This window comes from Rhamphochromis longiceps, linkage group LG23 (assembly GCF_057381845.1).
Source record: "Rhamphochromis longiceps isolate RC_006_pf linkage group LG23, R_longiceps_female_GT1.1, whole genome shotgun sequence".
NCBI lineage: Eukaryota > Metazoa > Chordata > Actinopteri > Cichliformes > Cichlidae > Rhamphochromis > Rhamphochromis longiceps.
In genome coordinates this window covers 15,007,423-15,034,847 of record NC_140578.1, presented here as the reverse complement: position 1 = coordinate 15,034,847, position 27,425 = coordinate 15,007,423, and the positions used below count along the sequence as shown (strand labels likewise).

At 40.5% G+C, this 27,425-nt stretch overlaps 1 protein-coding gene across 2 annotated transcripts; it reads right to left on the bottom strand.

Annotated features, from left to right (window-relative positions):
• Nucleotides 1–373: 373 nt before the first annotated feature.
• Nucleotides 374–25,973, bottom strand: btbd8 (BTB domain containing 8). Of its 2 annotated transcripts, XM_085397834.1 has the most exons (19): nucleotides 25,887–25,973; nucleotides 24,938–25,059; nucleotides 22,194–22,373; nucleotides 19,999–20,123; nucleotides 19,512–19,629; nucleotides 17,308–17,397; nucleotides 16,533–16,613; nucleotides 16,350–16,446; nucleotides 15,802–15,890; nucleotides 14,124–14,226; nucleotides 13,487–13,669; nucleotides 13,208–13,378; nucleotides 11,007–11,136; nucleotides 10,022–10,083; nucleotides 8,911–9,454; nucleotides 8,210–8,297; nucleotides 6,497–6,621; nucleotides 4,461–6,413; nucleotides 374–1,294 (listed from the first exon to the last, which is right to left on the bottom strand). In XM_085397834.1, exons 2-19 carry the CDS (start codon nucleotides 25,042–25,044, stop codon nucleotides 795–797), a joined length of 4,746 nt encoding a protein of 1,581 aa, XP_085253960.1. In that variant the 5' UTR covers nucleotides 25,045–25,059; nucleotides 25,887–25,973; the 3' UTR covers nucleotides 374–794. The 2 variants fall into 2 exon arrangements, with proteins under 2 accessions (XP_085253960.1, XP_085253959.1); XM_085397833.1 differs by lacking the exons at nucleotides 374–1,294; nucleotides 25,887–25,973 and adding an exon at nucleotides 25,628–25,834 and having other exon boundaries at nucleotides 1,341–6,413.
• Nucleotides 25,974–27,425: the final 1,452 nt, after the last annotated feature.

The following is a 27,425-nucleotide window of genomic DNA, read 5'->3' as shown; positions in this document are numbered from 1 at the left end:
GGTAAAACGTAACGTCCTGTTCATCGATAAAAGCGTTTGTTTTGTTTAATTTCCCTTTCTCCTTTAAATGGGGCATGAAATAAAAAGTTCCTGTAATTATCTGCCATTCCAAATACCAGCTTTTTTAAAGCTGAAGTTAAAAAGTGTTAAGTTTAAATATGGACCAATTTGTAGACTTCAAAACTTAAAATATTAAAATTAGACAAATGCTGGTCGTATTTTGCTGTCATGCAATTAAAAATAAAGTTTGGCACGTGCAAGTGCTAATGCATATTTATATTTCTAGCCGTAGTCTGAAAAAAAAAAATGCACAAAGTAGTCAACTTGACCCAAAGTTATTAATCACACTGCTCATTTCTTTCAGAAACACAAACTTTTATTTTCAGTATGACACTAAATGCAAGCCATGAGGCTAATTTTATTCTTCTTTAAGAAATTCAGTTCTTATTATAATTAGAAGACTGTCAACAAAGGATTTTTCTGAAAAGGAAATATAGTTCTGACCCTTATTCTTTTCTAGAGCTTCTGAAGCAACACCAATGAAACAGTCAAACATACAAAAATGTCAGCATGCATAACAAGCCTGTTTGTGTTGAGAAACAGCCCAATAAGGGCACTATGAGGAATGCAAATAAACAGAATCCAGAGTTCCGTAGAGTCCAACAAAAGACACCAGTCATAAGAACAGAGACAAAATGATATTTTAAATTATAATAAAATAAGACAAAAATCAACGTAATGACATTCAGTTCAAACAGAAGGCGTCAACTGTCCGGCAGGGCTCTCCGCTGAAGTCAGTGATGTGTTTCTAGCTCCACGATGGTCCACTCTCCCTGTGGAGAAGCAGCATCTTCTGGGGAGAAGCTGGTTACAGTAATGCTAGTGGAGGAGTCCTCCATGGGTGAGATAAGCTCCGCCCAACGTTTGAAGGTCTCCTTCTCTGGGGACAGGAAAGCCTGCGAGTCCAGACAGTCACGTGACAGAGACAGAGTCTGCTTGATAAGATACTGGGCCAGGTTGAGCTCCTCAGGTACAGGGTTTATGACACCCAAATTGGACGCGTGGTCTGTCAGGAGCTGCTTGAGCAGGCTCCAGTCCCGCTCGGCAAAATCGCTGCTTTTATCCCCATCCCCTGTTTGCTTTTCTTCCTCTGCTTGCCGTTTAACATTCCTGTCCTTGTCCGAAAAGTGCTCAATAGCTTCCCCCACATCCATCTCGTAAATGGGGGACAGGGCTTTGGATGGTCGGCGGTCATGTTTGCAGCTTTGATCCAATCTGTCACAACCAATGTCCCCTAAAAACAATTGACAATACTGCACAATGACAAACTGAATCATTCCTGCACAGGTCTTTTACTCAAATCAGAGACTAATCGCTGCAAACTAAAATAAAAAAAATATTAAAAAAAACATGACAGAAAATTTACCCTTAATGCAACTGTTCCCTTTATAAAACACAACAACAAAAAAACAAACAAACAAACCCCACAAAACCCCGTAGTGATGTCAGGTGACGACAACACAGTGAGCGAGCAGTGATACTGATGATCACATATGATTATCACCACAAATTTCAAGTTCATCAGTTCAAAACTCACTCATCACTTTAGATATGCACGTCAAAAGGCAAACAGTTGCTTTGAAGGTAATGTACAGAGGTTTGCTTTGCAGGATGCATCTCTTTATCCACCTGTTCAAACAAAGTAAGCCATGCACTACCAGCACCAGTGAGCTTTGCATTTGCCAGAAAGTAACAGTGATATGTTTTGATATTCACGTGCAGGCAGACGTAAGAAACAGACTTAAATACTGTCACAGAAACCGAAATGCGAGCAACAATGCTTTTACTTAGTTGCACAAAAGATGGCATAACACCATGTTTCTTTAGACATTCTCTGTCTTCTCTACTTTTAACAAATTACAAAAATGGCAAAAGACTGATAATTACAAAATATTTCATGGTTGCATAGGGATAAACCCTTGGAAGTGGTGCAGCAGGACTTCTTTTTCAGGAATATGATAGTGAAAAAAGAGAGACATGGCAGGACAATGAAGACTGCTCTAGACACACGTTACGTACGTTACAGAGGAGGCTACTGACACTACACAAAACCTACTGAACAGAAGTATATAGACAACAAAACACTTTCCTTAAAAGATGGACCTCTACGTGTCTAGACACAGGTCTACTGGGTATGATGGAAGATGATGGAAAAATCAAAATATAAAACATAAATAAAGGATGGTGCTGATAATGATAAAGCAATTTCAACAACGGCATGCATGTGTGCTGTGCAAAATTGAAAAAAAGGTAAACAAAAGTCAGAAAGAGGTACAATCTTGAATACAAATAAAAAGAAACAGAAAAGCCAGGGAAACGTTTCCTAGCATAACAATCTTTTCTGAGCAGCAGTGGCAGTTTGGTGTCATCTACTTTGTACAAACAGTTTGTATATTTGGACTTTTAAGTCAGGTAGTTACTCTCCAAAGATTTGGAAGAAAAAGGAAAAGAAAAAAAACCCTAACAAGTAATTTACCTGATTACAATTTTGAAAAGGTGCTACGTATAACATTTTAACACCAAAAAAATAAAAATAAAATCATCTATGAACAACAAAATAAAACATCACTCCGCTGCAGTTTCACTCCCACATGATTCTCAGTCTTACTGAAGATTTGAGGTAATCTGTTTCCATGTAATAAGACATTGAACATCTTTTATTACAGTCTGGTGTTTCCATGCGTAGAAGCACTTAAGTGCAACATTGTGACAACCATGAAAGTGAATCAATGCGCCATGCATTAGTTTTTCTTAATGCGTCTCTTTGCCATGTTTTTGCTCAGAAGATGGATGTCTACTGTTCAGTGCAGCAGTCATTGTTATAATGTTGTGCTAAATCCTCTCCCTCTTTTTAAGTACTTGTACTTTTATTTTAAAAAAACAAAAAACAACAACAACAAAAACAACCCTGCAGGGGAACAGTGGAGCTCAGAAACCGCTGTTATACTAAATCATACTCTAATAAAAGCTGGATGTAGCCACTGTGATGCCACCTACTGGTTAATGGACTCATTGCACTTCTAAATCTCATCATCGATTCTTGAGCAAGAGATGAACATATTTAGACTTGGAGTGCCAAGTTATCAGCTGATGTTTGTATGCTTGGTTAGCAAGCTGTATCAATAAACTGCACCTGTTAGGTAGTGCTGAGTAACAGGCTAATAAATTACTAAAATTTCACTCACACAGACAGAAACTATCCAGTCTGCAACACAGTTATTTTCAATTCAACAGTGGAGCTGATCTGGTGTGACTTTGGAGTCAGCCTCAGGTGGTTATTATCAGAGGAACTGTTTTTAACACTTCCGCTCTGGCTACATTTTTCAGCCCTGAAGGTTGCTGCTTGATATCCGTCAAAACGGGAAGGATACAGCTAGAAAGCAATTTAGTTAAACAAGACAAAATGCTTATTTTAACCTTTGTGGTTTATAATTTGGATTCTATCATTTTTGAGCTTTTAATACAATTAGAATTGGAGTACAAGTGTCCATGTGGGGGGGAAAAGCCAAGCTACATGCTACAGTGCAATTTATCCCTAAGAAGACACCAACAGAAAAACAAACACAAATAGAGTGTCAGAAAGAAAACAGGTGCTGTAGCAGCATGTTCTCATACAGCACCCAGTGAGATTTATGAAAAATATCTTGATTACTGGCATAACAAAATGATCAACTAAACTATAGTCTTATAGTGCGAGGAATCATACAAGCGAAAGAAAATGAATCGATAAACTGGTATTAAAATGCTTTATGTAGCACCTTCAGCTATTTCAAATTATCTGTGGCTCAAAACGGCCAAAGATTCTTCCACTGCATAAAAGAAATGAAAAAAAATTATAAAAAAAATTATTTTTTATGTACATAAAAGTGCATTGAAAAACCTATGTCACAAGCCTTGTCAGAAACAAGGCAGATTATTTTAGGCAGATACAATTTTATGATCATTTTTAATGAAATGTACACTGTTTTTCTCTTTGATGAGTAAACTGAGTTTGAGCCTACATGCCTCAAACTAAAGGTAGTTCAGTTGTTAAAAGATGTAGTTTCGATGGGACCAATTTCCATCTGTAAAAGGATATTGATGTTGCAAATTCAAATTCACACCAGCTACATGAGAGGGCTGAGATGAGAGAACGTTTTTAGCTATTAAAGAATTATGACTATAGATTTTATTTGAATTTGAACTTCTATTTGTTACTAGTTACTAAACTAGTACACTTTGTAATATCCTTTTTTTCTGAAGGTGGGGTAAGGTATATACTGGAAGTAAGTAAGGTAAAGGAATTAAAGTAAAAGTAAATGAATCCTGTGGGGATAAAATATACCTTCACTGATGGAGAGTGGGGGGATAAGATGGGTTTGGATTTGGGGTCTAGGAAGGATCCGGAGATCATACATTACCTGCTGGAGATTGTGCAGCATGTACAGGAGAGTCCCCTGTCAACTGAGACTCATTTAAGTCTAGATGTAAATCAGCTTTCTTGCTTTCTGAAGGATTGGAGTAATTTTTGCTCATCCCTCCATTGTACTGTTCAGTGTGACGCAGATCCAGATGGCATGGGCGTTCTTGGGGAGGCGTATCTCTGGTGTCAGAGCCCAGGGGAGGACAGCTGGACTTCACTCTGTCTACCTGGATGTGATTTTCCTCCTTCTGCGTGGTGTCCTGGATCTCTGTAAGGAATACAGATTTTTCTTCCTGGTCCTCCTCAGGTTTTTTGTGCTTCATACCTGTGTTTTCAACATGATGTGGCTGGTGGTTCTGTTGGTCACTCAAAGGGGCGCTACTGAACTGAGGAGCAGAAGAGTCATTATCAAAAACATCACAGGGAGTCACATCTTGCTGCTGAGGTGGAGTTTGGACACCGCCCTCCTCTGAGCCCAACTCCTCGCACTCATCAACAGATAGCAACACTGACCGACGGAAGTTAGATGACTGATAGTCTGGTTGCTCGTTCTCCTGGTCCACACCTTCGTCGTCAAAAGCCAGGTTGACTATCCCCTGAAAGTGTGGTGAGGGTTCAGTTGGCAGCGGCAGACCCTGACCTGGAATCACTTCAACTTCTGATCGCTCGTCTTCTGTTTCCTCCTCCTCCTCCTCATCTTCCTCTTCCTCAGAAGAGAAGAGCTGGTGGTCAGGGACACTTTTTACAGTCACAGTGGCCTCAACTTCTGAGTGCTCCTCCTCCACTGGCACCTCATCTCTTTGCAACCACGAACGAGGGCGTCGCCTTACTCCCTCTTCCTCGCTGGTGGTCTCCGCTTCTCTCCCACGCAGGCGGACCTCCACTCTCAACCCAGCCCCACCTTCATACATCTTCAACTCTTCCGGCGTGCTGGTGTCACTGCTGCTGCGACCCAAGAAGTCGTGACAACGCATGGTGCCGCACTTGGACACGCCTCTATCGTTGGAGCAATCATCATCCTGTGAACCTCCTGCATCGTAGTCCTCTGAGCGGGGCTTGATGTCGTCAGAAGAAGTGGTGTGTGTGCTGCCGGTCTCGGATTCTGGGCTGACCTGATGGTGGATGCCGCTCCAAGAATCCTCTACAGGGGTTTCAGTGCTTCCCACACTGCAGGGGTTATCTACGGGCTGTTGAGTGTCTCTTGGGGGATTTGGCGAGCTGATCTCATGAACATCTTCGCTGATGTGAGCTGGGATGGCATTGCTTTGAGGCTGTTTCACTTTGCTGCCTTCAGTTTTTTTACAAACGTCTGCTTTTGGAGAACTGACACGGGTGGCGTTTTTAGCTGCTGGTGCATCACTGGTCTTGTCTCCTCCACCAGCAGTGTTTTCCAGCTGTACTTGAGACTTCTGGAGACTCTGCTTGGGGCTTGACTCTAGATGACGTGACTCTTCTCCATCCTGGTTTGATGGCTGCGTACTAGGAGCTGCAAGCTGAGCAGAGGGTACTAACTGTGCAACATCTTTTTGCTCAACAGCATCTCCAGAGCCTTCGTTTGGACCAGGCTCTGTTTCGCAGTCTGCCTTTTTACTATTCCCTGCCTCTTTTCCTTTAGGTTCTGATTGCTTGGAGGCAACAGCAGCTGTAGCGGAGGTTTTAGAGGTTCTTGCAGCTTTTGGTGAAGATTTCTCTGTAGAGAACTCTGTAGTACTTTTTGGCTTTGATCCAGACTTGGCAGCTGCTACTGAGGATTGCCTGGAAGGAGCTGAGGAGGCTTTTGCTGGTTTAGTACTGGACTTCACAGAGACTCCAGTGGCTGAAACGGGTTTTGTGATCTTCTTTTTAGGAGTTTCACTAACTGTTTTATCTGTTGCTGATGGTTTTGAAGGATCTTTGCCATCTTCTTTCCTGGGAGAAGCCGTTTTTCTTATGGAGGATCCATGTTTGGAGCCTTAAAGAAAAAAAAAGGACAGAACATTAATACTATGCAAATGGTGTAAAGACAGACAAATTAAGAAGATTTTAAAACTTCACCATGGTGATCTGGTGTGCTCCTTCCCTTGGTATCTGCTCTTGCTGCTGTCACTGCAGTGGCCACTTTCTCTTCTGGACCAGTCTTTAATTTGCTAGTTTCTCTCCCACCAGTTTTTTTGGATGGACTGATGAAACAGGCAGACAAAGCAATAAAAACAACCATGTGAGAAAATTATTTTTTTTAAACAAATACTTAATTAACACTCCGGGACAATATCATCATAAAAATATTTACAGGAAGAGCTGCAAAAAACAAACAAACCATGAATTAATATTTAACACCAGTGGGGGGCAGCAATGTTATTTCTCCAATTTGGTCAAGGGCAAGCTTCTGAGACATGAGCAGACTATAAATCCAAGGAACTTTTAGTGGTTACTTCGTGTCCTTGTGAAGGATGTTTTTCTTGGCTTTTTAACAAAGTCAGACTTCAGGAACACAAACACAGAGGACATTTTACAGTCTGAGACATGCTGTGGGCTCAAGGTCAAAATGTCTTTTTTAGCTGAGATATTAGGAGAGAATTTACAGAGCAGAGGTAAACAGAAGCTTCCTCTGATAGCTGTGATTGCTAACAGCAAAAACAGAAAAAACGATCAGTTTTCTCACAAAAATTTATGTGAAAAGACAATTTAGCGATAACCATTTACCACAATCCACCACCCACACCACACTCAGATGAAAACTCAAAACGGACCCAAAAATGCAACAAAGATATTTTTCAAGTATTTGCAGGCTAAGGAAGAAGAAAAAAAGATTTGTTGGTTTCTTTCTGGGGAGCCAATGAAATATTAATGTGCTCCCTTGTGATGCAGACGTCAGGTGATGCTGACTGTGAAACCGATATTTTTAACACCTTTGAAAGACCCATAACAGGCTTGTCAGAATACACTACACAGTTGCTTTTATCCTCCTGACAGCCACATGTGACCTAAAAAAAAAAAAGAAATAAATAAGGCAATAGTGTGCTGCAGTGCACATCTTAATTGCCCTAGATTTACATTGCTAAACATGCGGTCTCATGCATGTTTGGTTTTCTACATACTGACTGCTTGAAACCAATGAGACTGAGCGAGTGTCTGCTGGATGTGCTTATTTTACAAATTACGTTTAATATACATGAACACAAAATTCTCTGCACTCTCACATCTCTATTTGGGTGACTGAGTTGTTTTTGACCTTCTGACATATTTCCAGTACTGCAGGTGGCAAAAGTGGGTTTTTTTGGTCACAGAAATTTGAGTTATAGAAGAGCGTTGTCTATTACACTTTTCTTTTAAAGCTGCTTATTTACAGAAAGTTATTAGCAACCAAAATACAAAAGGAAGTGACTGTTTGTTTCCCAAACCCTTCAAGTAAACAGCTGGCTGTGGCTCAGGAGGTGGAGTGGGTCATCTTATGTAAGGGTCCTTGGGACCAAATTGCTCCCTATGCTTCCATCAGTGCATGAGTTGGTGCATGCACTTAAAGATAAAGAATAAAGCATTGCATGATTGTTTGACCATGATTGAGTGAGTGAGTAAAAAGTGCTTTGAGTGCTCAGTTAGAGGAGAAAAAATTTACAAGAGACAGTCCATTTAACATATTAAAACTTTACTTGAATGTCATTTGATACTAAGCCCCCAAATGGGAACATCTAAGGGGTAAATGTAACCATTAGCATTTGACTGAATATATTAACATATTAAGTGCTGCAATGCTAGAGTTAAACTCACCTGCTAGTCTTTGTTGCATCTGATCTCTGAGGAGCTTTTGTCATTGGGGATTTGGTTACTGCCTTGGCCTGGTGTTTGGGCTTTGCGCCTAAAACAAAGAACATGGATCACATGCAGAACTGCTGCAAGCAGAAGTTTGTGAGTGCACTAATTTCATCCCTCCAACTATATTTAAAAAAAACAAGAGAGTAGAAGGAAATAATAGAAAGGTGGCCTAATGTAGGTGCTCTTAGCGCTTAAGCTCACATTACAGGCAGTTGCTTTCAGGGTGGAGTACAGGGGGACACATGCTGCATTTGTACCAGTTGAGGCCCAGTTGAGCTGTGAACACTGATATCAACTCTTTAAAGCTTCACTCAGTAAAAAAAAAGCTCAAATAATCAGTCACACCACCCTGTGTGACAGCTGTAAAGGGCTTTGACCTCTGCTGTTTTGTTTCCAAGGACAGGCACATGCACTTTGTTTCCTCATGAATCAACATTCATACATGACACTGCCCTTGTCTTCCACAAAATCCCTCCTGGCCACAACGCCACTTTGATCATACTAATTAGTCTGGAGGCCCCTTCATATTTCAGCTACAGTTTTATCCCTGAAGTGTCAGTGAGCTGACTCACTAACACTTCAGCCTGGCTGCTGTGATGTACTATACAGTAATTGGTGTCAGTCAGAATGTAAAGAAGTCAATAAAGAATGTGAACCTGGAACAGAGTGGGTGTCATTGCGAGGGCTGCTGGCACAGTTCTCTGGAGATGCACTGCCTGATGTAGATGAAGTGTTGGGCTGGGCTTGGGTGGTGCCAGCAGTGTTGTCAGCCTTTCCTGCTGAGCTCTTTTGAGCTTTCGTTCCTGCTGTTTGGCTTGCAGATGTGCCGCCTGTGGGAGAGGTTTTAGGCCTTGCACCTGGATTTGGCTTCTTTTCATGCTCTTTAGCCCCAGGAGAGCTTCTGGGGCCATTGGCACTGGCTATATCATGTCTAGCTCCCGCAGCTCCCGTGCCATTGACAACTGGCACCCCAGCTGATGCTGTCTTTGCTTTTGCTGCTACACCTCTGTCTGCTGGTTTCTTCACATTCTTTGCCTTGGATGTTTGACCATCCCCTGGTTTGTTAGCTGCCCCAAGTCCATCAGACTTCATGACTGATGCAGCACTGCGAGAGGAAGGATTTCTGTTTACAGACACCCGCTGGGTCCTATGAACAGGAGGACTCTCAGGTGCAGATGAAGGGCATTTTATAGCCCTTGACTGCAGGGGAAAAAAGCACATTAGTTATGTAACAGTATTACTGAAGTGAATTAATAAGCCACAAAACAGAGCGCTGCCTTAAGAAAGTAAATCATATTAGAGTTTCCTACGGAACACTAGAGCATACCATTAGAAACAATGCCATCTATCAACTCAGATCTAGACAGCTGCCTGAGCACTCTATAGTTAGAGCTAAGCTATGAATTCTATTGTGTATCTCTATGTCTTTTTTCACTCAGAATCTATCAGCTGAACATTCCTCTTCGCACTGCTTCAAACCACCTCCTGAAAATCTTCAGCAGCTCCACTGCTCCTAACCACTCTTGGCAATGTCTATCTGAAATGCCTCAATCAGCTTATCTTATCGACACATCTGCTGTTCTTTTCATACGGTATCCTTCTCCTGTGAGGGTAAAGCCATGATGACATATGGCATGCAACAGACAGGCCACAACTTTTCTCTGAGCTAAAGCAGCCTCGCAATCATAAAACTCAGAGTCCTTAATAACAACCACAATAAATAAAAAAGGACCTTAAATGAGGAAACAAACCATTTAAAATTATTACCTGTGAACTAGTGAATACAGGCTTTTTTCCAAGTCTTCGACTGTCCCCTTTATCAATCGCATCTGTCAAAAAAAAAGGATGAAATCAAGTTCATTTCAATAAGCCAATCAGGATTCTGCCAATATTCAAATCTGAGCATAACACAGATGAAAAGGTGGAACCATTTTCTTTTTTTGTAAATGACGCCGTCCTGATGTCCCGTTCGTTATCTGAGCTAAAGCAGCCATTCTGTTCATTCACAAATTCCTGTTTCCACACCCTATGTTTACCACTAAAGAAACAAACATTAAATCAGTGGACTGATGGGGTCACCTGTGTCTGGTAAGCATTCGTCCAGACAGAGGATGGCCATTTCTATACTTCATATCTAATATTGCTAAAAATTAAAGCAAAGTCAAATTTACTCTATTTGCCAAAAGTGCATTTGTTATGTTTGCATGCAAGAGTGAATTCTGATTGCAATAGGCAAGAAATATAGCAGTAATAATCACACACCGACACCAGCCAAATATATTATTCATGCAGTACATTTCAACACACTTCTAAGAAAGCAGTGTATTATTAGTACGTGCAAAGCAGTGCAGACCGACAAAAAACAGGAATCCAGCCTTTCATTCACACCCATTAAAAAAAACAAGCATGGCGTATCTGGTGCCTTTACCATACTGCTGTGCACACATCTGTCAAACACTGTTAAAATATAGCTTAAATGTGTAGAAAAGAGCCCTGGCTAGACAATAAATTGGTTAGCAGTGGCCAGGTTACAGTGCAGAAAGAAGCCAAGAAGTATTAAATCAGCCAACAGCATATGCTTCGGAGCTTTGGTTCCTCTCTGATGATGCAGAACCACTGCCTCAGCACTAGGCTGGGTTAGGGAGAGTGAAAAAAAGAAAAAAAAAAAACCCACTTACATCCACACACCGCATTAAGAACCTTCTGTGTGCCTGGATATAATAGGTCCCATAAATGGAATAAAATTATTTACCTGCCAGTATCCTCTCTCTGTGTTTGGATGATAGAGTCTCCCATCCCTGCGTGTGGCGAACCGCGTAAAACGTCTGAAGCAGGAAGGTCCAGAGCCGGCCGCGTAGCGCACAAATCTCTTGCCTGAACGGCTGGCGGTAATACAGAGGAGAGAGGGAGGAGAAGAATGGAAGGGGTGCGCTAAAGCACAAGCGAATCAGCAGCTGCTTCAAGAACCCTTCTCCATGGCAACAAATACCCCCTCCCTTCTCCCTTTGCTCGCTGAATCTGCCCCCTCCCTCTCCTTCCCCGTCTCTGTTGCAGAATCAACTTGGGCTCCCTTGAGAGAAATCTGTGATGTCACGGGCTGATGCGGACACTCCTTTTTCCTCGCTTGATTCTAAAAAAAAAAAACAAGGCTGGACAAGTAGGGAGGAGCGATCTCCACCTCTTCCGCCTTACCCACAACACATACCCTTCTCTGGCAGATACACAGGCTACGCAGATTAGTGAGGGTTACACGTCACAGTCTCCCTCTGCTTAATCCATTGTGCCGTACTGTACAGTATTTAGAGGGGTTATGTGCTTTGACATGTTCAGCCAGGTCACTTTCTCCTGAAAGTCCTCTCACAAGCTTAACGTTCCTGTTTGAATGGTTTTATTAGTCCCTTTAAATAAACAGTGACACATTACATGCCACTATTTCTATACTTGCTCATCCAATAACTCAGAATTAGAATCCACATTTTTTCCATTTTAGTTCCTTTTGTATAGAAAACATATTACAAGGGGCCTCTAGAAATGTTTAATCTGTCATGTCTGTAATTTTTTTTAATTAAAAATATTGTAAAATATTTCACCAAATGTCCAAAAGTCACAGGATTAAGAGTGTGTTTTGTACAGTGCATTTGCACAGGATAAGCAAAGTCAGTGCTTTGCTCAGACATCTGTGCTCTCTATCTACAGACCTTAGGTTAATTTTAATAACTGTTGAGTCCGTTTAAAGACATCAAAGTATTCCAGGCCAAATGCTTTTAATGAATATTTTCCTCCTTACATCTTAGATGTTTCAGTCTTTGCATTGTATTTTGTGTAATATCATTAGTCCTCCTGATTTAAATCCAAAAAGGCTGTGTAAACTTTCGCATGAAACTTTCATTGTAGCCCCACACCTCTTGTGCTGGGTAAAATTAAAGAGAAAAGGTGAAGTGAGTACAAAAAACCAAACAAACTGCAAATTATAATAAATAAATAAACACTGGATGCACAGGATGAATGTTACAAGCCTTCTGTCCTTGGTGAAAGATGCTAGGAGATTACTAGGAGTACATGTAAGTTCACCAACACTCAACCAAGCAGAAACTGTCACACGTGTAGTTCTCCATGAGGTGGTAGCATCTGTGTGCAAGCATTTACACTTCGACAGAAGCAGAGAATATGAAGGATGCTTCTGGCGACTAATTTCCTAAAAAGGAAGAATCTCAAAACTGAGAACATTTTGACTGACAAGATTAACTATTGTGTGTATATTTGAAAACTATTTCAACTCATGACTCACATGTGTCAACAAATATTTAACCAATAACCCACATTTTGTGGCACGTGAAACACTCCACACAGGTTAGTTTGCTAAACATAGCTAACATTAGCAGTGCTACCACCAGTAGCCTTCTTTGGCTGCAGGTCAACATCCAGCTGATTGTACAGAAAGTGGTAACGTATGTTTGTATAAGTTTTTGCTGACAATGGCTAAATGCAACATCCATGTTGCACGTTAAAATCCTGTAACATCATCTGTTTGTCTCTCATTTTCCACCTTGCCTTTTTATGAGGGTTGTTTCCATGTGCTCCCCCATTACCTACCACTTAAAGTGGCTGCGAAAAATCTAAGAACCAACAGTTAAGTGGTGTCGTACATTAATAAAACACAATGTTAGAATATTTAGTCCTCCTATAATGTTGCTGATTTAACAGATTATTAAATACGAGGGTAAAATAATGTTTGCTTAATAACTTGTCAACAAAAATATTGGCGTAACATATCCTGGGTGAACTAAAATTTTCTTGCTTGCTTTTTCAGGTGGTCTAGGTGACTTACTATTACCCACCTTTGATTGTAATTAATGTTACAGATCTACATGGACTGAACTAAGCAAGGAAGTTTCATTTAACTGCATACACAGATGTGATACAGTAATATAATAGAATTGTGACTCATTTCACCTCCTCTAGTTGTTGCAATCGCCTCTCCATGCAAAAATCCTCCTCAAAGTCATCTTCGCAAAGCGAGTGCACAGCAGTGAAAAGGTCACAGCAGTTATCCACAGTCACACCTTCCCTGATGGCTGAACAAAGCTTCCTTAACAGCGTGGGCTCTCTAGTAAACTCTTCTCTCTGTAACGCAATCAGACATAGAGATAAATATGGGGGCTGCTTCTTGTTACATTTCCAGACGATCATAATAAATCAAAGTGTATTTGTATGGCTACTTCACCAACTCACTATGCAAAGGTCCTTGAAAGCCTGAGTGTCGGTGACTTTGGGGAAGTGCTGCACAATGACACGCAAGCTCTCCTCCTGCAGCTCTGTGGCCAGGCTTCTCACCTGTTGGGCCCACTTGACTTCAGGGAGAGAGCCAATCAGCTGCTCAGTTCTACAGAGCATGGTCACGGCGTTCTGCACAGTCTGCATGGAAATATCTATAAGCTAAAGAAACTCTTGCTACGTGACAAAACAAATTAAAGCTGAATGAGCACAACTCCATACAAAACTCTTTTACTCCTGCCCAGGACCTATTGATCAATTGAGGAATTCCCCCGCATTGTGCAACCACTCTTGGCCAGCACAGAATCCCAGTACTTGGCAAGCATGAGCAATATATCCCCCCAGTGATGTAAGACAGGCTCACGATTCAATTATCAATAAAAAGGCTGGCTCACTCCCCATCTGTCTGCATCATACTCTTCAATCACCCACCCATTAATAACCAAGAATTTAATAAAGGTCATCTTTAATTAGATCATGTTCAAATTTCCTTCCTGTGAAAAAAAAACCCCCAAACAACACGGCTTGATGATACTTTATGACCATCTATTATATGAATAATTACAGCTGCAGACTCTGGGAGGGACAGACTTACCATTGTTTCAGTTACAGCTGTTAGGCAGGCTCTGTGGAGTTCAGGTGGCAACAGGGAGAAGTTCCTCTCACACCAGACTTTCACAAAATGCTCTGCAACCCACCTAAAATGACATATTAGAGATTAATAGGATGGCTAATTTTCATTTCAGCAATTCTATCACTTATTCCTAAATAATTTCTCTGCACCGTAACCCTGAGGCTCTGAGTATCAGCCAGCAGCGTGTTGCTTGAGGGAAGAAAAAAAACAATGAATGACTGAGTGAGCATGAGAGGCTTGGTAACGCACTGCTGCAGAGAACAGCACTGTTCGGTTCACCATCCCAGTCGCGTGACTCATCAGACTCAATAGACACAACAGGGTAAGGGCAGCCCCTCCTCCCCACAACTTACATCTACACACACCACTTCAAATAAGACCCATCACAGCCAGCTCACAGCCTCCCTCAACACATCCGATTCCTCTGACCTACATTCACACGATTCTTGCCCACTCACTGCAGAGTGCAACACCACAGTGTGCAGTAGTATCAGATGCGAAACTGAAAAAAAAAAAAGACTTAGATGCGCATCGCATGTGAAGTGTATAAAATCCGAGAGCAGAATGAAAATATGTAATATCTGCTGTAAAACTGGTGTTTTGTTTTGGTGCAAAACACCGGATTTCTTTGAGCTTCATTGTTCCACTGAAGCAAAATTCATTCACTCTCATGTGATGATGTGATTGCTTCATTGGTTGCCAAAGTAAACGTCTTTGCTGAGCACTGTGGTAGTTTGAAACACGCCATGAAAGGCTCTGTAATGGGAAGCACAGAATCAGAACAAAAAATGTAGACACCCAGACATCAATTCACACAGCATTAATATTTAGAGGTTGGTAACTTACACTGAAATTATAAATACACAAGCCTAGCATGGGACAAATATCACATATTTGTTTGCAATAATTAAAAATTATCCCAGGTCCCCTGGTATTACGTATCCTGTGCATAGGTCTAACTCCTATGAGAGTTATGAATGATGCATTGGCAATTATGAGATAAATTATGAGATAAATTTGTGAAAAAGTCACAAGTCAAATTCCTGTTTTCTTGGCGTCAAGCACAGCTCGGTGAAGGTCCTAAGAAGGCAGTGCTCTGGATCACTCGAAGCCATAGCTCAATTAGAAGCATCAAAAGTAAACAATGAATCAAAACTGAAAATAAACTTTGTAACAAATAAAGAAAGAGCTAAATAAAGAACTACTTTATTTAGAATAACTCCAATCAGCAAAAGATCTGTCAAATGAATGCTGTGTAGTTGTAGTCTCAAACAAATCTCAGGACGAGAAACAAAGCCAAAGAGGTGAGCTAAGCCACAAACAAAATCTCATATTGACTGATTCTAAGTTTGAGAGTTTTGGCATTAACAGACACCACGATGGATCAACACTGAAACACCATTGCGGGAACCTTCGAGTCTATACGTGTGATTTGCTACTCTGGAGTTGGACATCTGCACTGAATAGACTCCAGCCAGGCCCAGGCTAAGAAGACACAGCAGTCCATTCTTTGGAGAGATGCTTCACCCTCTGGGTTCTGAAACCTTGTGAGTATATGCATTTGTAAGCCGTAAGAAAGCTTCCAAAAGTGTGGGAGTCTTGTTAAATTGCCCAAACGGTGCTGAGTGCAGACACTTACCGCTTACACTGCATATGGAGGTTTTGAAGACCTAAGGCATGTGTGAAAGAGAGGCACTCAAGGACTGTTCTCTGAACTCCATCAGCTGGCTGCAACCGCACACAGACAAGAAAAAAAACCAAACAGCAATACAAATATATAAAATGCTTTCAAACCGTTTCATTTAGGATGCAGTAGCATTCAGTACTGAGAGACTAAAGAAAACAAGAGATGATTACCTTTTTGAAGAGATTTTCTAAGGACACGTAAAGCTAAATGTGTGGAGACCACAAAAACTTTTTTCTTTTTTTAAATCCATGATGCCACATACTATTATGTACATTAAAAAAGGACACATCCTGCATTAGAACTAGGGACTTTTCTGAGGCCATTGAAGACACATGACTGTGTGAAGATTGTGTGTGAAGGCTGAAACTATTTTTTGCCGTGTGATCATAAATTCAACGTATCTGAAAAATCAAACTTCAACGACATGCTGGTTTTAATGACATTTTCATTCAAGTCCATGAAAGCCATCCATCAAAGTACTCTGCTTGTCAATAGCTCACCTTAGGGAAGAAGCGGCAGTAGTCTCGGGTCAGAACCATTTCCACTACATCTTTCAGCCCCTCCAAACCCAGCATGTCTGCAGCCAGCACCACCTGACTGTGGAACAACAGACACCACATCCACGTCAGCATCTTTTCTTGGTTCTGAGTTTTATTTCTGTCAGTTCCCTGTACATACAATACCTGGCACTGGCTCTTCTGGGCAGATCCACAATGGCTCCATACATGAACTGAAGCAAGATTTCCATCTCATCTGGCCCCAAGCTAAAAAGATTAAAACAAACTCTTTATAAGCCTTGAATTGGAGGTTAACAAACGAAACTGCCCCAGATCTCACTCTAATATTCTCAATCTATGCACATTTCTTTGGCTATAAAGCCAAATAAGCCAGTAAATAAAAATCAATTTATCATGCAGCACTCGATCCATGTGCAATATACGGGCCTCACAGGTTCCCCTACATGTGCAGGCACTCTATTCTGATTTCTGTCTTCCCCGTTACCCTTAGATCAGTAATGCTGAGGTGTGTGACACGTCTCTCCCCGGAGGGAAAAATGGGCTTCATTTGCCTCTGTCATTCTGAAAGAAGGAGAATGCGAGTGGTGATGGTGATGCTGAGTGGGCGGGTGGTAGCGGGGGCTCTTCAGGAGGAAAAGGATGAGAAGACATTTATGTGCCTTGCAGAGGAAACATTCCAACTTTGCTTGGTTGAAATCTGAGCCAACTATATGAGATTTCACTGACAGCACACTGGCTGTGTCTGTTTTTGAAGTGTGGAGTTAAACATGGCATTGTGAGTGAAACCACATACAGTGCAGAGCCACCTCTGTAGCAATACATGAATAATTAATGCTCTATATGCAACTGCACAGTTCAGAAATTACGTTAGACCAGAAGTGGAGGTGTATTATTGATCTCTATGTCCTGCTGCTACGTGATGCTGATGTACTGGCCTTACCCTTGCAGAGTGATGCACTGTCTGGAGCTCTCCATCCAGCTCCCGCTAAGCATTGCTCGGAAGTACTGAGATCGTGCACACAGGATTGCCCTAGAAACCCAATAAAGCAGACAGCTGCATGTCAGAGAGCCACCTACCATTTATTCTTCACATCATTTGCAACTGAAATTGTTTGCACTTAAGCAGCTTTGAAGTGACAAGCAAGAAGAAAAAAATTAAATAAAAGAAATTGAGTTTTCTTGAATCTTTAAAGGCTATTTTTATTCTCTCTGACCTCACTGTACCATCACTGGTGTAAAAATACACCAGACTAGAATATTTATAAAAGGCATTAAAGACACGAGAGATTTTTCTATAAATTCCTTTTTTACTGTACACCCTTGAGTCCACATTGCTTTCTTTCTTGTCTTATGGCAGTGTTTATCAAATATTAGTGGCATGTAAAATAAAGTCTAAATGTGGTAAACCACACATTTAATTAATGACTTTGATTTTCTTAGGCTAAATAGGATAGCAGGCAGTTTGTTTCACAAATGCTTCTGGCAGATTTTGTTAAGGTAAAGATATGTCATCAGTCAATTGGTTTAACAGTAGGTACAGTTTGAGGGGTTCAAATATTTTTGGTTGACTACAGCTGAACTCTAACAGTTAATCCATTTTCTTCACCACTCATTAAATCCAGGGTCATGGTGAGCTTATCCCATGTGTTCATTAGGCAAGAGGCAGGGTACACCCTGGTCAGGTCCCCAGTCCATCACAAGGCTAACAGACAGAAACAGACACCCATTCACTTTCAGATTTACACCTTTAGCCAATTAAGAATCACCAGCTGACTGAGCATGCATGTTTTTGGACATGCCATAAGAAGCTGGAGTATCCAGAGAACACCAAGCGGGCAAACTCCACACAGAAAGCCCCCCCCCCCCCCCCCCCCCCAAAAAAAAAAGAACAACAAAAAGAAAAAGAGCCCAGCTTCTCCTCTCTGCTGAGCTTTTTATGGCTAATGGGTCCCCTGAGCAGGAGCTGGGAAAATCCTGTCTCCATAGCTACTACAACCTCTGCACTGCTGAATGACCGCCCACCACCGCTGCTTCACATTTGCATGAGTCAACAAGCGCTTTATTGTTTAACATCTGATAAATGTGTCTGTGATGTGCTGAAGTGAGGCGCTGCCTCCGATGTTTTGTGAACCAAAAAATAACCAAGATTAAATGGAAACCACACGTAGGCGCTTTAAATTCAATCCCATCAACACATAACACTTAGAGAATCTATGGGAAATTTATCAGAGGAAACAAAGAACATAATAAGGCAAATAAAGATATACCAAGGCAATTTTTGACTTCAATATTGCTGGACTGAACATTGGACTGGTAATTATTATTAAAAGAACAAATTACATCAGACAAAGATGAAGGACAACATGAACTAATTCATGTTATTCAACAAAAATATTTGCTCGAGTTTTATTTGAGCTCAGTGAGTCTTTACTGCATACTATTTTATGGTCATCCTAGTTGTTTCCTTTCCAGCCTCACCTGTGGGGAACAGCTGACAAGAGACAGGTAACGAGTAATAACATTAAGCTTCCCAAAAATTTGAAACCAAACATATGGAGAAAGAGAGGAGCTGACAAAGAAAGCACCATGGTCAGAGCTTTCAGTCACTTGGTTGGAGTTTGCAGTTAAAACAGCTGCAAAGAGACAAAGCAAAGCTGCTGGGGTAGCAGATGTGAAATACCTCTAAATTGTATTACCTTCTTCCATACTATGTTAGCTCTCAAGCCAGCCATTAGTGAACTGCTGCTGCTGCTCTGTGGTGTAATGAACAAAGAATAAAACAGACACTACGTAGCTCAGCCCAATTCAGCCTTCTGAGTCAGAATCAAACAATATCCGATCCAAATACTGCACCGATTTTTGGCTAACTCTAATTCAGTGAAATGACCTGAATTAACTTAACTGTGTCTTACAGTGTCACCTCGCTTTTTCATTCATATAACACCGCCCAGTGGTTTAATCTTTGCTTGTTTTCCTTCAAACTGCATATAATTTTACACGTTTTGAGTTACGGTGAAAAAAGGGTAATTTCTGTATATGATCATATAAGCTTAGAAATAATTGTAAATTGAGCTACAAAAAAACGTTTTTTATTCCCAGTGTTTGGATACAGATGGCTGAAAATGTTGCCATGAATAGATCTACCTGTGGCAGGAAAAGACCTGATCTGCTACTTGGATAGTAATGTCACACTGCTCTCCCCTTTGGTACAGATCCAGCAGGTCAGCTCCGAGGCCAGAGGCTGGCTCGAGAACAACAGCATCTGCACACGAGTTGAGAAGGATAATGAGGAAGGACAGGAAGTGGAGGGTGGAAAAAAAAGAGGAAAGCTTTAGGCTTATATTAATCTGCTGAGACCACACACAGAATGTGTGTATATGAGATAGCTCTCAGTAAACCAAGTTAAAAATACTGTAAAATATAAAAGCAGAGTAAAATCATGAACTAACCACAGCGTGGCCATGCTGTAATTACCAACAACAACAGGGATCTCAAAGCGATTAGCTCTTAAGTGGATTATGGCTGAGATAACATAATGGGAAGAAAGTGGAGGCGGGAGAGTTGCTGAGCAGCTGAGCCGTCACATAACTTGAAATAAACCCTTCATGGAAAAGAGGCTGGATCTGTTTACCTGATTCAGTGGATCTATGAAGGTCTGCTGTGTCGGGAGCAGGCAGAGTACTTTCTGGCACGGAGCCCTCAACATCTGGGATTATTGGAGCCGAGCGCATGCTCTGGTCTGCTGTGTACACTCGCCTGCAGGGGAGAAAGACTAAATTTAATTAAGAATCTTTCATACATATTAAAATGACAGTCTCATCTGACGCAGCTAGGCGATCTAAAGTGTGCCGAATTTGCTGTTCCTGCTCAGTGAAGCATTTAATAAAGAGGCTAGCAGGCCAGACCTCTGCCCTAACACCTTCTGAAAGGCGATTGCTCTGCTCTGGGTATTGTGTTATTGTATCAGTTTGAGTCACGGTCATAGTCAAAACAACAAAAGAGGAAGAAAAACGAACCAAGCAGACATTTTCTGAGTGGTTTCCCCCAGAAAGAAAACAAACAAACAAAAACAAAGAAAAAACAAAAACTCTTTACGTCTTACCAAGTCAGCTGGATGGTGTAATCACTTAATCACTTAAATGAGATCTGCTCATTTTGGTTCAATTTTTTTTTAATTGAAGTTCAGAAATATAATACAGACACAACACTGCTTGTCATGCGAGTCTCAAAGAAAAGCAACAAAGCAAACATAACAAATTTAGACAAACTATAAAACACTACAACTTAAGACATTCCTATATATACTTATTTTAGTGTATAAACAATATAATATCAGCGAGTAAAATGTTTTTTCACACCTCATTTTGTTTTATTTCACTATAATAACCTTGCCTAGGTGTTACCAGCTAAATGCAAATTTTTAGCCACATGCTTGAAAGTATATTCATTTTTTGCTCACTGCTGCTGCTCCCAGTGGCCATTTAAAGATCGAAAACGTATCATTTTTGCTGGTGTAATGAATGAGGCTTTAGTAATCTCCTCTATTCAAATCTAACAACCAACTGTCCTTACTTGTTTTTAACTATTTTAAGTTAGTGCAAACAGATGCAGAAACAGGGAGCTGACTATCACGAGAGCCTCCCTCCTCGCTGCGTGTCCTCACTCTATAAGACTGAGGTGCAGTTCAGTGCTATAAGATATCCTCTGTACTTTATCAGTTTATGTATGCGTCAACTTTCTGTTGTTGTTACATAATTTTTTATCATAGATGTGATTAAGAGTTATTCTGTACTTAATGTTGGCCTAGGAAACATTTTTTCTTTCTTTCATGTTTTTAGCATGTTGAATAGTGATCTCTCCCTCTCTTTCTGCCTATCCATTTTTTTGTGTTTTTTCAGCCACTGTCCTTATTTCTTGTTTAAATAACCGAAACATTTTAAAAGACTTCTGACGAGTCTTCTAATTGAAATAAACATCCAGAAATACTGCTTCTCCCCACCTCTTTCTTTCCCTTAATCTCCTGAATTAATATATAAAATTTAGAGTTCTTTGTTTAACTAGCATGCTTAGCTACACTGTAAATGACACACAGGATGAGTTTAAGTTTAATTAAAATTTGAACAAATTTGGTGACATTGCTGCACAGATCACTTTTTCCTGCACCACCACAACGGTGGACATTTTCATAAGGATTTCTGAGCAGTTTATTCATTTTAGTAATAAGGTTTAGTGTGAGGTTTCATTTAAATTTCACCATCCACAAAACATCACTCTTTTGCTTCCCACCTACCACATATAGCAGGAAAAAACAAAACAAAGCTGAACCCTTTCAGTAGCAGCAGTTTCTATATGACCTTATTTAGAGTGCTATGTCTAACTATTAAGAACGTCTTCCAGAACTAGGTAATAGAATAAGTAGTGCTGCTGGGAAAGAAGTTTTAAAGTGACTTCTCATTTCTGTGGCAGTGCAGTCGTAAGAGGAAGGCTTCTTGTCCTAATTTTAATTTGCTAATGAGACTCCATTCATTGGATCAAAGCCTGCGCTGCAAGGCTTTGATTAAAACTCAGTTTGCTATTTGTGCGTCTCAGCAAGAACTTGAAAATGAGCAGTGTAATTTATTATTCAATAGCTGCAGCATTTGCAGAGCTCACTGAATCAAGATTACCAGCGCTTCAGAATAAATATGGAGCACTTGGCGCCCCCTGTCAGACAGACACTGAAGCAGCAAAGATAACACATCAGGGAATAACTACCGTCTCATAACACCCCTACAAGGAAGCAGATGTAGAGCAAAGGTTTCATGTATACTCAGTGAAATGACCTACCTAAGGAAATCTTTGAGCCCAGACAGCTCATAGTCTGGCAGATGGATGATGATGGGATCTTTGTGCGTCTGTCCCTGAAGGACATCAGGAGCTCTGGCCAACAATACAGCTCTGTGTGCTCGGATCGAGCCAGAGCCAGCATACAGAGAAACATCAGCCTCCAGCTCCTCCTGCAGTAGCCTGGGGAAACACATCACAACACTTTAACAGCGGTGTTTAACAAAATAAATAAAACAACAAAAGTTGGGAAACAGTTTCGTATTTCATTGATCTTTAAAAACAAACACAGAAAGGAGACAATGAAGAAAAGGCCCAAGGCTCTGAAGATTCATCTGATGGCCCATTTTTCCACTTGAGAACAACACAAGCAGAGTCCTGAGGTGGTCTTATCATCTCATTCAGCCTCAATAACCAATGATCCAGAAACCAGTCAGCTGATGGCCAACTGTGACACTATGACTTCAAACTCCGGTGCTGTGTCCACTTGTATTACCCTTTGATTAGAAATGCTGCCCATGCACCAAGGAGATCCACATCCCAGAGTTTCCATTTATCTGTGAAACCTAGTGCAACTTTGCTTGCACCAAGTTTTCTATTCCAGATCCACTGATCCTATTATCTGAGGAAAAGCTCTACCCACGGCAGGCATTTCTTAAATGCAAGTTTGAAAGTAAGTAAATATAGTAAACATTGTACCTTCTAGAGGTTATTCAACAATAATTCCTCTGCTTCTGTGTTCTTTTAACACATCATGAATAATTATGGTTTTTACAAATACACTTCTGTCATTTCTTATTATTATAACTCTAATATGGAGCCAAGCACGTTTAAGAGACATTTGGAAAGCAATCTTTTTTTTCCCCCAAAGGAAAACTTGGCCTGATTCAAAAGAGCACTGGCTGTGAAACAACATCATTTATTAGACTGTGTCAAAATGGTCGATAAGTACATGTAGGTAACGTATATGCCAATGAAGCTTGTTAAAAAGACAAGAAAATGTCAGGCGCCTTCATCCAACAGACAAAGAAATACTGACAATATGTCAGATGACATGGGTTACTATTTCACAAAGAAAGAACGAATACAGGAGTGAAAACCAGCTCTATACTCTTAACATTTGAACAGCACTGGAGTTACTGCTAAAAAGTTTTTTTTTCTCAGTTATGGTGATGAATATCTCAGTGTGACACCAAATCTTTAATCAATAAAGCTGTCTGACAGGCTGTGCAATCGGTTTAAATGCTATGAGTGTGTGTGTGTGTGTTACTGAACATTCAGAAAATCTAGCCTGGGTTATTAAGGTACAGACACTAGATTTTAACTTCAGCTTTACTTTCTATAACCACATTTTGCTGCTTTTTTAGAAGCTTTTAATTAAATCTTAGAAATATTTTTTAAGTAGCATACAAAGGTGGCATAGTGGTTAGCACTGTTGCTTCACATTAAAGGAAGGTCCTGGGTTCAAATCTGCTATCTGGACAGGGCCCTTCTGTGTGGAGTTTGCATGTTTTCCTCATGTCTGCATGGGTTCTCCCTAGGGCTGTTCGATATAATGATATATATCGGATGACAATATAAAAAGTCTATCGTTTCATTTTATGCTATTGTTTGTTTTGTGGTGTCGCAAAATAAACTGTTTATGGCAATATTTTTTCACTGTTTTGATGGTCACTGTAGTGGCTATATTAATTTCTTAAAGTTCTCTCTTTCTCTTATATTTAATATAACCACACTACAGACGGACAAGCGCCTGTTTTTACGCGTTGTGGTTAGCAACAACGATGGTAACACCATCGCGTGTCCGCTTGTTTATGTTCCACATAAACCTTTCACAATAAAGCTCAAGATCCTGTTGAGACTTTTCAAAATAAACTGAATCACGTGAAAGAGCAGATTATTTACGGATGAGAAGTAAAAAAAAAAAAAAAAGACACCAGGTGCTAAAAAATAAACCTTAGACTCAAACGTTAGAACAGGCTTTTCCCTGCAGCACGCCGTGTAATAAATACAAAGAAAACGGCGGCCGTTACAACTTATGTCTAAAAATATATAGTTTCATACATTGTTAAAACACTGGACTCCAGGTACGCGACGCCTAGCTGGAAACACTTCCCGCAAGTCGAGCTGCCAGAGAGTCACAGAATTTACAGAAAATGTTACATTTTTGTGATTTATATCGTTATCTGGATGATAGAATTCAAATATCGGGATATGAGATTTTGGTCATATCGCACAGCCCTAGTTCTCCCCAGATACTTCAGCTTTCTCCCACAGTCCAAAGGCAGGCAGTGGGATCAGATTAATTGGTGATTATAAACGGGGTGCAGGTGTGAACTTAAGTATGAATCGCTGAATGCCTCTATGTGATAGCCCTGTGACAGACTAATGAACTGTCTAATGTGTACCCAGCCTCTCGCGTTATGGCAGCTGGGATAGGTTTACACTTTACCTGAAAAGTGAAGTACTGCAGTGACATTTTCTTTCCCTGTTTTTCTCAATCTTAAATTGAAGATTCTCTTTCTTTGCAAAATCTGATATTGAATTAATTAAGCTAAAAGTGGTGTTTTTTTGTTTGATTTAATCAGCTCTTTCTACAAGTTCACATTACTGGACACAAGAACTGGTCAATTTTTATCCTTTGACAGCTCGGAACTGCCTTGGACAGCTGGATGAAAACTTGTTGCACATGTGTCAAAGCCCAGCCTTTAACACTGAGCTTTATGAGTCAGTGTCAGACACCTTACCTGTTCAGGTCTGCAGACAAAGCAGAAGATAAACATCTCTTCAGCTGATCCTTGTGTTTGCGCTCTTTGACCTGGAATTCGAGTCTCGCTGCCTCACTGGTGATCATGGTGTGTTATGTTCTCTAAAAGTGAGACAAGAGGGAAGACACACTTCAGCTTGTGAACTCAAAGGTGTTCTGGTGGAATGGGAACCACATCTTCCAGTGGCATGCTGTGTGCACACTATGACAAAGTGAGGCAGATCATCACAAACTGTGACAACTACACCAACAAGGATCACCTGACAAGTGCTGTCACATAGTCCAGGACAACAAAAGGCTACTGCGTTCACCGTTTTTTTCCGTAATCATATGCTGCAATACCATCTTTCTCCACAGTCGCTGACTCATATTCGCTTTCCTTTTCTATCCAAAGAGGCGCTGTTAGCAAAGTTTAGCGAAATCAATGAAACCTGGAAGAGGTGACCGCAATAACGACAGAAAATCACCACATTACGTGACCGAGAAATTTATTTAGCCGTACCCTTAAAAAGGATGATGATGTTATCCATGGTAAAATACCTGCTTTCGTGTGTTTCCAACAGAAAACACACCCAGCACCGCAAATATTAACCAGTGTCTGTTTGTGTGAAGTTTAATACTCAATAAAGCAATCCTTTTACAAAATTAAATACACGGAGCCCAAATTCACCTGCTCTAGCTCAGGTGTTTCCTCGTTCTCTGTGGGCTCCAGTTGGTACTGTAAGCAAATCAATCTCATTTTCCTCTGGCTGCTAGCATGCTAGCTACGAGGAGCTACCGTTAACAGTAAGCTACCCCCTTTAACCTTTAACTACCCTCGTCAAAAAATACACCTGCACAAATTAACTCCAGTCGATAGCTGCCTGCGAGCACGAGGCTCGGTAACTGCTCGTTAAGGATAAAATAAATGAATATGCTGACCCACTGACCAATGTTGTTGACATCAGTGCTACACGCTGTTCGCCACCCACTACGACGCGGTTTGTCAAACGAAAAAGGAGTGGACAAGCCGGAAGCTTCGGAACATGCGCAGTACACCTAAAAAGCTACCTAGCTAAAGAAAACGATGCATTCACGTACAGCCTCTTCTAAACAGACAAACACAAGAATGGACGGGTTTGTTTGGTTTGTTTGGGTGAATACTTCAGAGATGAGAGACATGGAATGTAGCTCCACATTTTGAAATCTATTTTCTTTTATACAGTAGAAGTGATTATAAATACAGAAAGAATGAAAGCATGCTAAAGTGACATTAGCAAGAGAAAAACCTAGAATTATCAAACAACTAGAAGGTGGAGGGTCGCGTACTGGAGCGGGCATATATGGCAGGAATATGAAGATTTCAACACATTTAGAAAAAAAAAACATAATTATGAAAAGTTAGAGTGAAAACCCATGTCATATAAAAATTGTTGCTTTTGAAAAAGCTAAAGGATTTTTTGTTTTTGTTTCAAATATGCATACATTATAATATCCGGTTAATAGAAACCTGAAAATATAAACCTGTTTTCTACTGAGTTACCGGAGTCAGTGAAGGCAGCAAATGAACTAGCTCGCCTTAGTAGCATTTACGTCATTGTTCCATCCCGGATTATTAGTCCGAGTTTATGATGCCACTGTACAGTACTGTACATGAGAAAAATTGATAAATACGAATAATGTAGCACTGGGCATAGACTCGGTATAATCACTATATATGTGAGAATGAAAGTAAACGGTAAACTTTCTAATAACTATAGTGCTGTTTTACATATTATTTATGTAGATACTTGTTATATAGGAATATATAATGTTTATTGTATTCTCAAAACGTAAGTCATTCATGAGGGCAACATTTGATTATTCAGAATGTAAAAAACTGCACCTAACCTAAATTGCAATTATTGAGATTTCTACATAAATATATATAAAAACCATGAAAATATTGTGTCCCATGGTGTGAAACATGCTGTACCTGAACAGCAGTGAGTGAGTGTGTGTTGGCAAAGCGATAAGACCTGTATAAAAAGTAAACCATAACAAAATGCAATGATTTGCAATTTTTCATTTCATGAGGTTCAAAAAGTTCTGAGTTGGAAGCAAGTAGGCCAGTTTAGCACCCGACTATTCTACTACTAAGTATACTCCAGATACTTCAAATCTTATGAAAACTTTATGTACTGTCAGTGATGAGATATTCAGTCTTTATAAGTTTATGCTGAGGAACATTATTCTGAAAATGTTCCACAATTTTTTTGTAGGTTAGTCAACCTCTACCCAAGCATTTCTGAGACACTCTTCCCCTCTAAGATGCTCATTTTATACCCAGTCATGTGACTGACCTGCTACGAGTTAACCTAATGGTAAATGGCCTGTATTTGTATAGCGCTTTACACATCCAGTCATCCACCCATTCACACACTGGTGATGGCAAGCTACATTGTAGCCCGACCGAGACTGTCCAAGCCCAGGCTCGAACCAGCAACCTT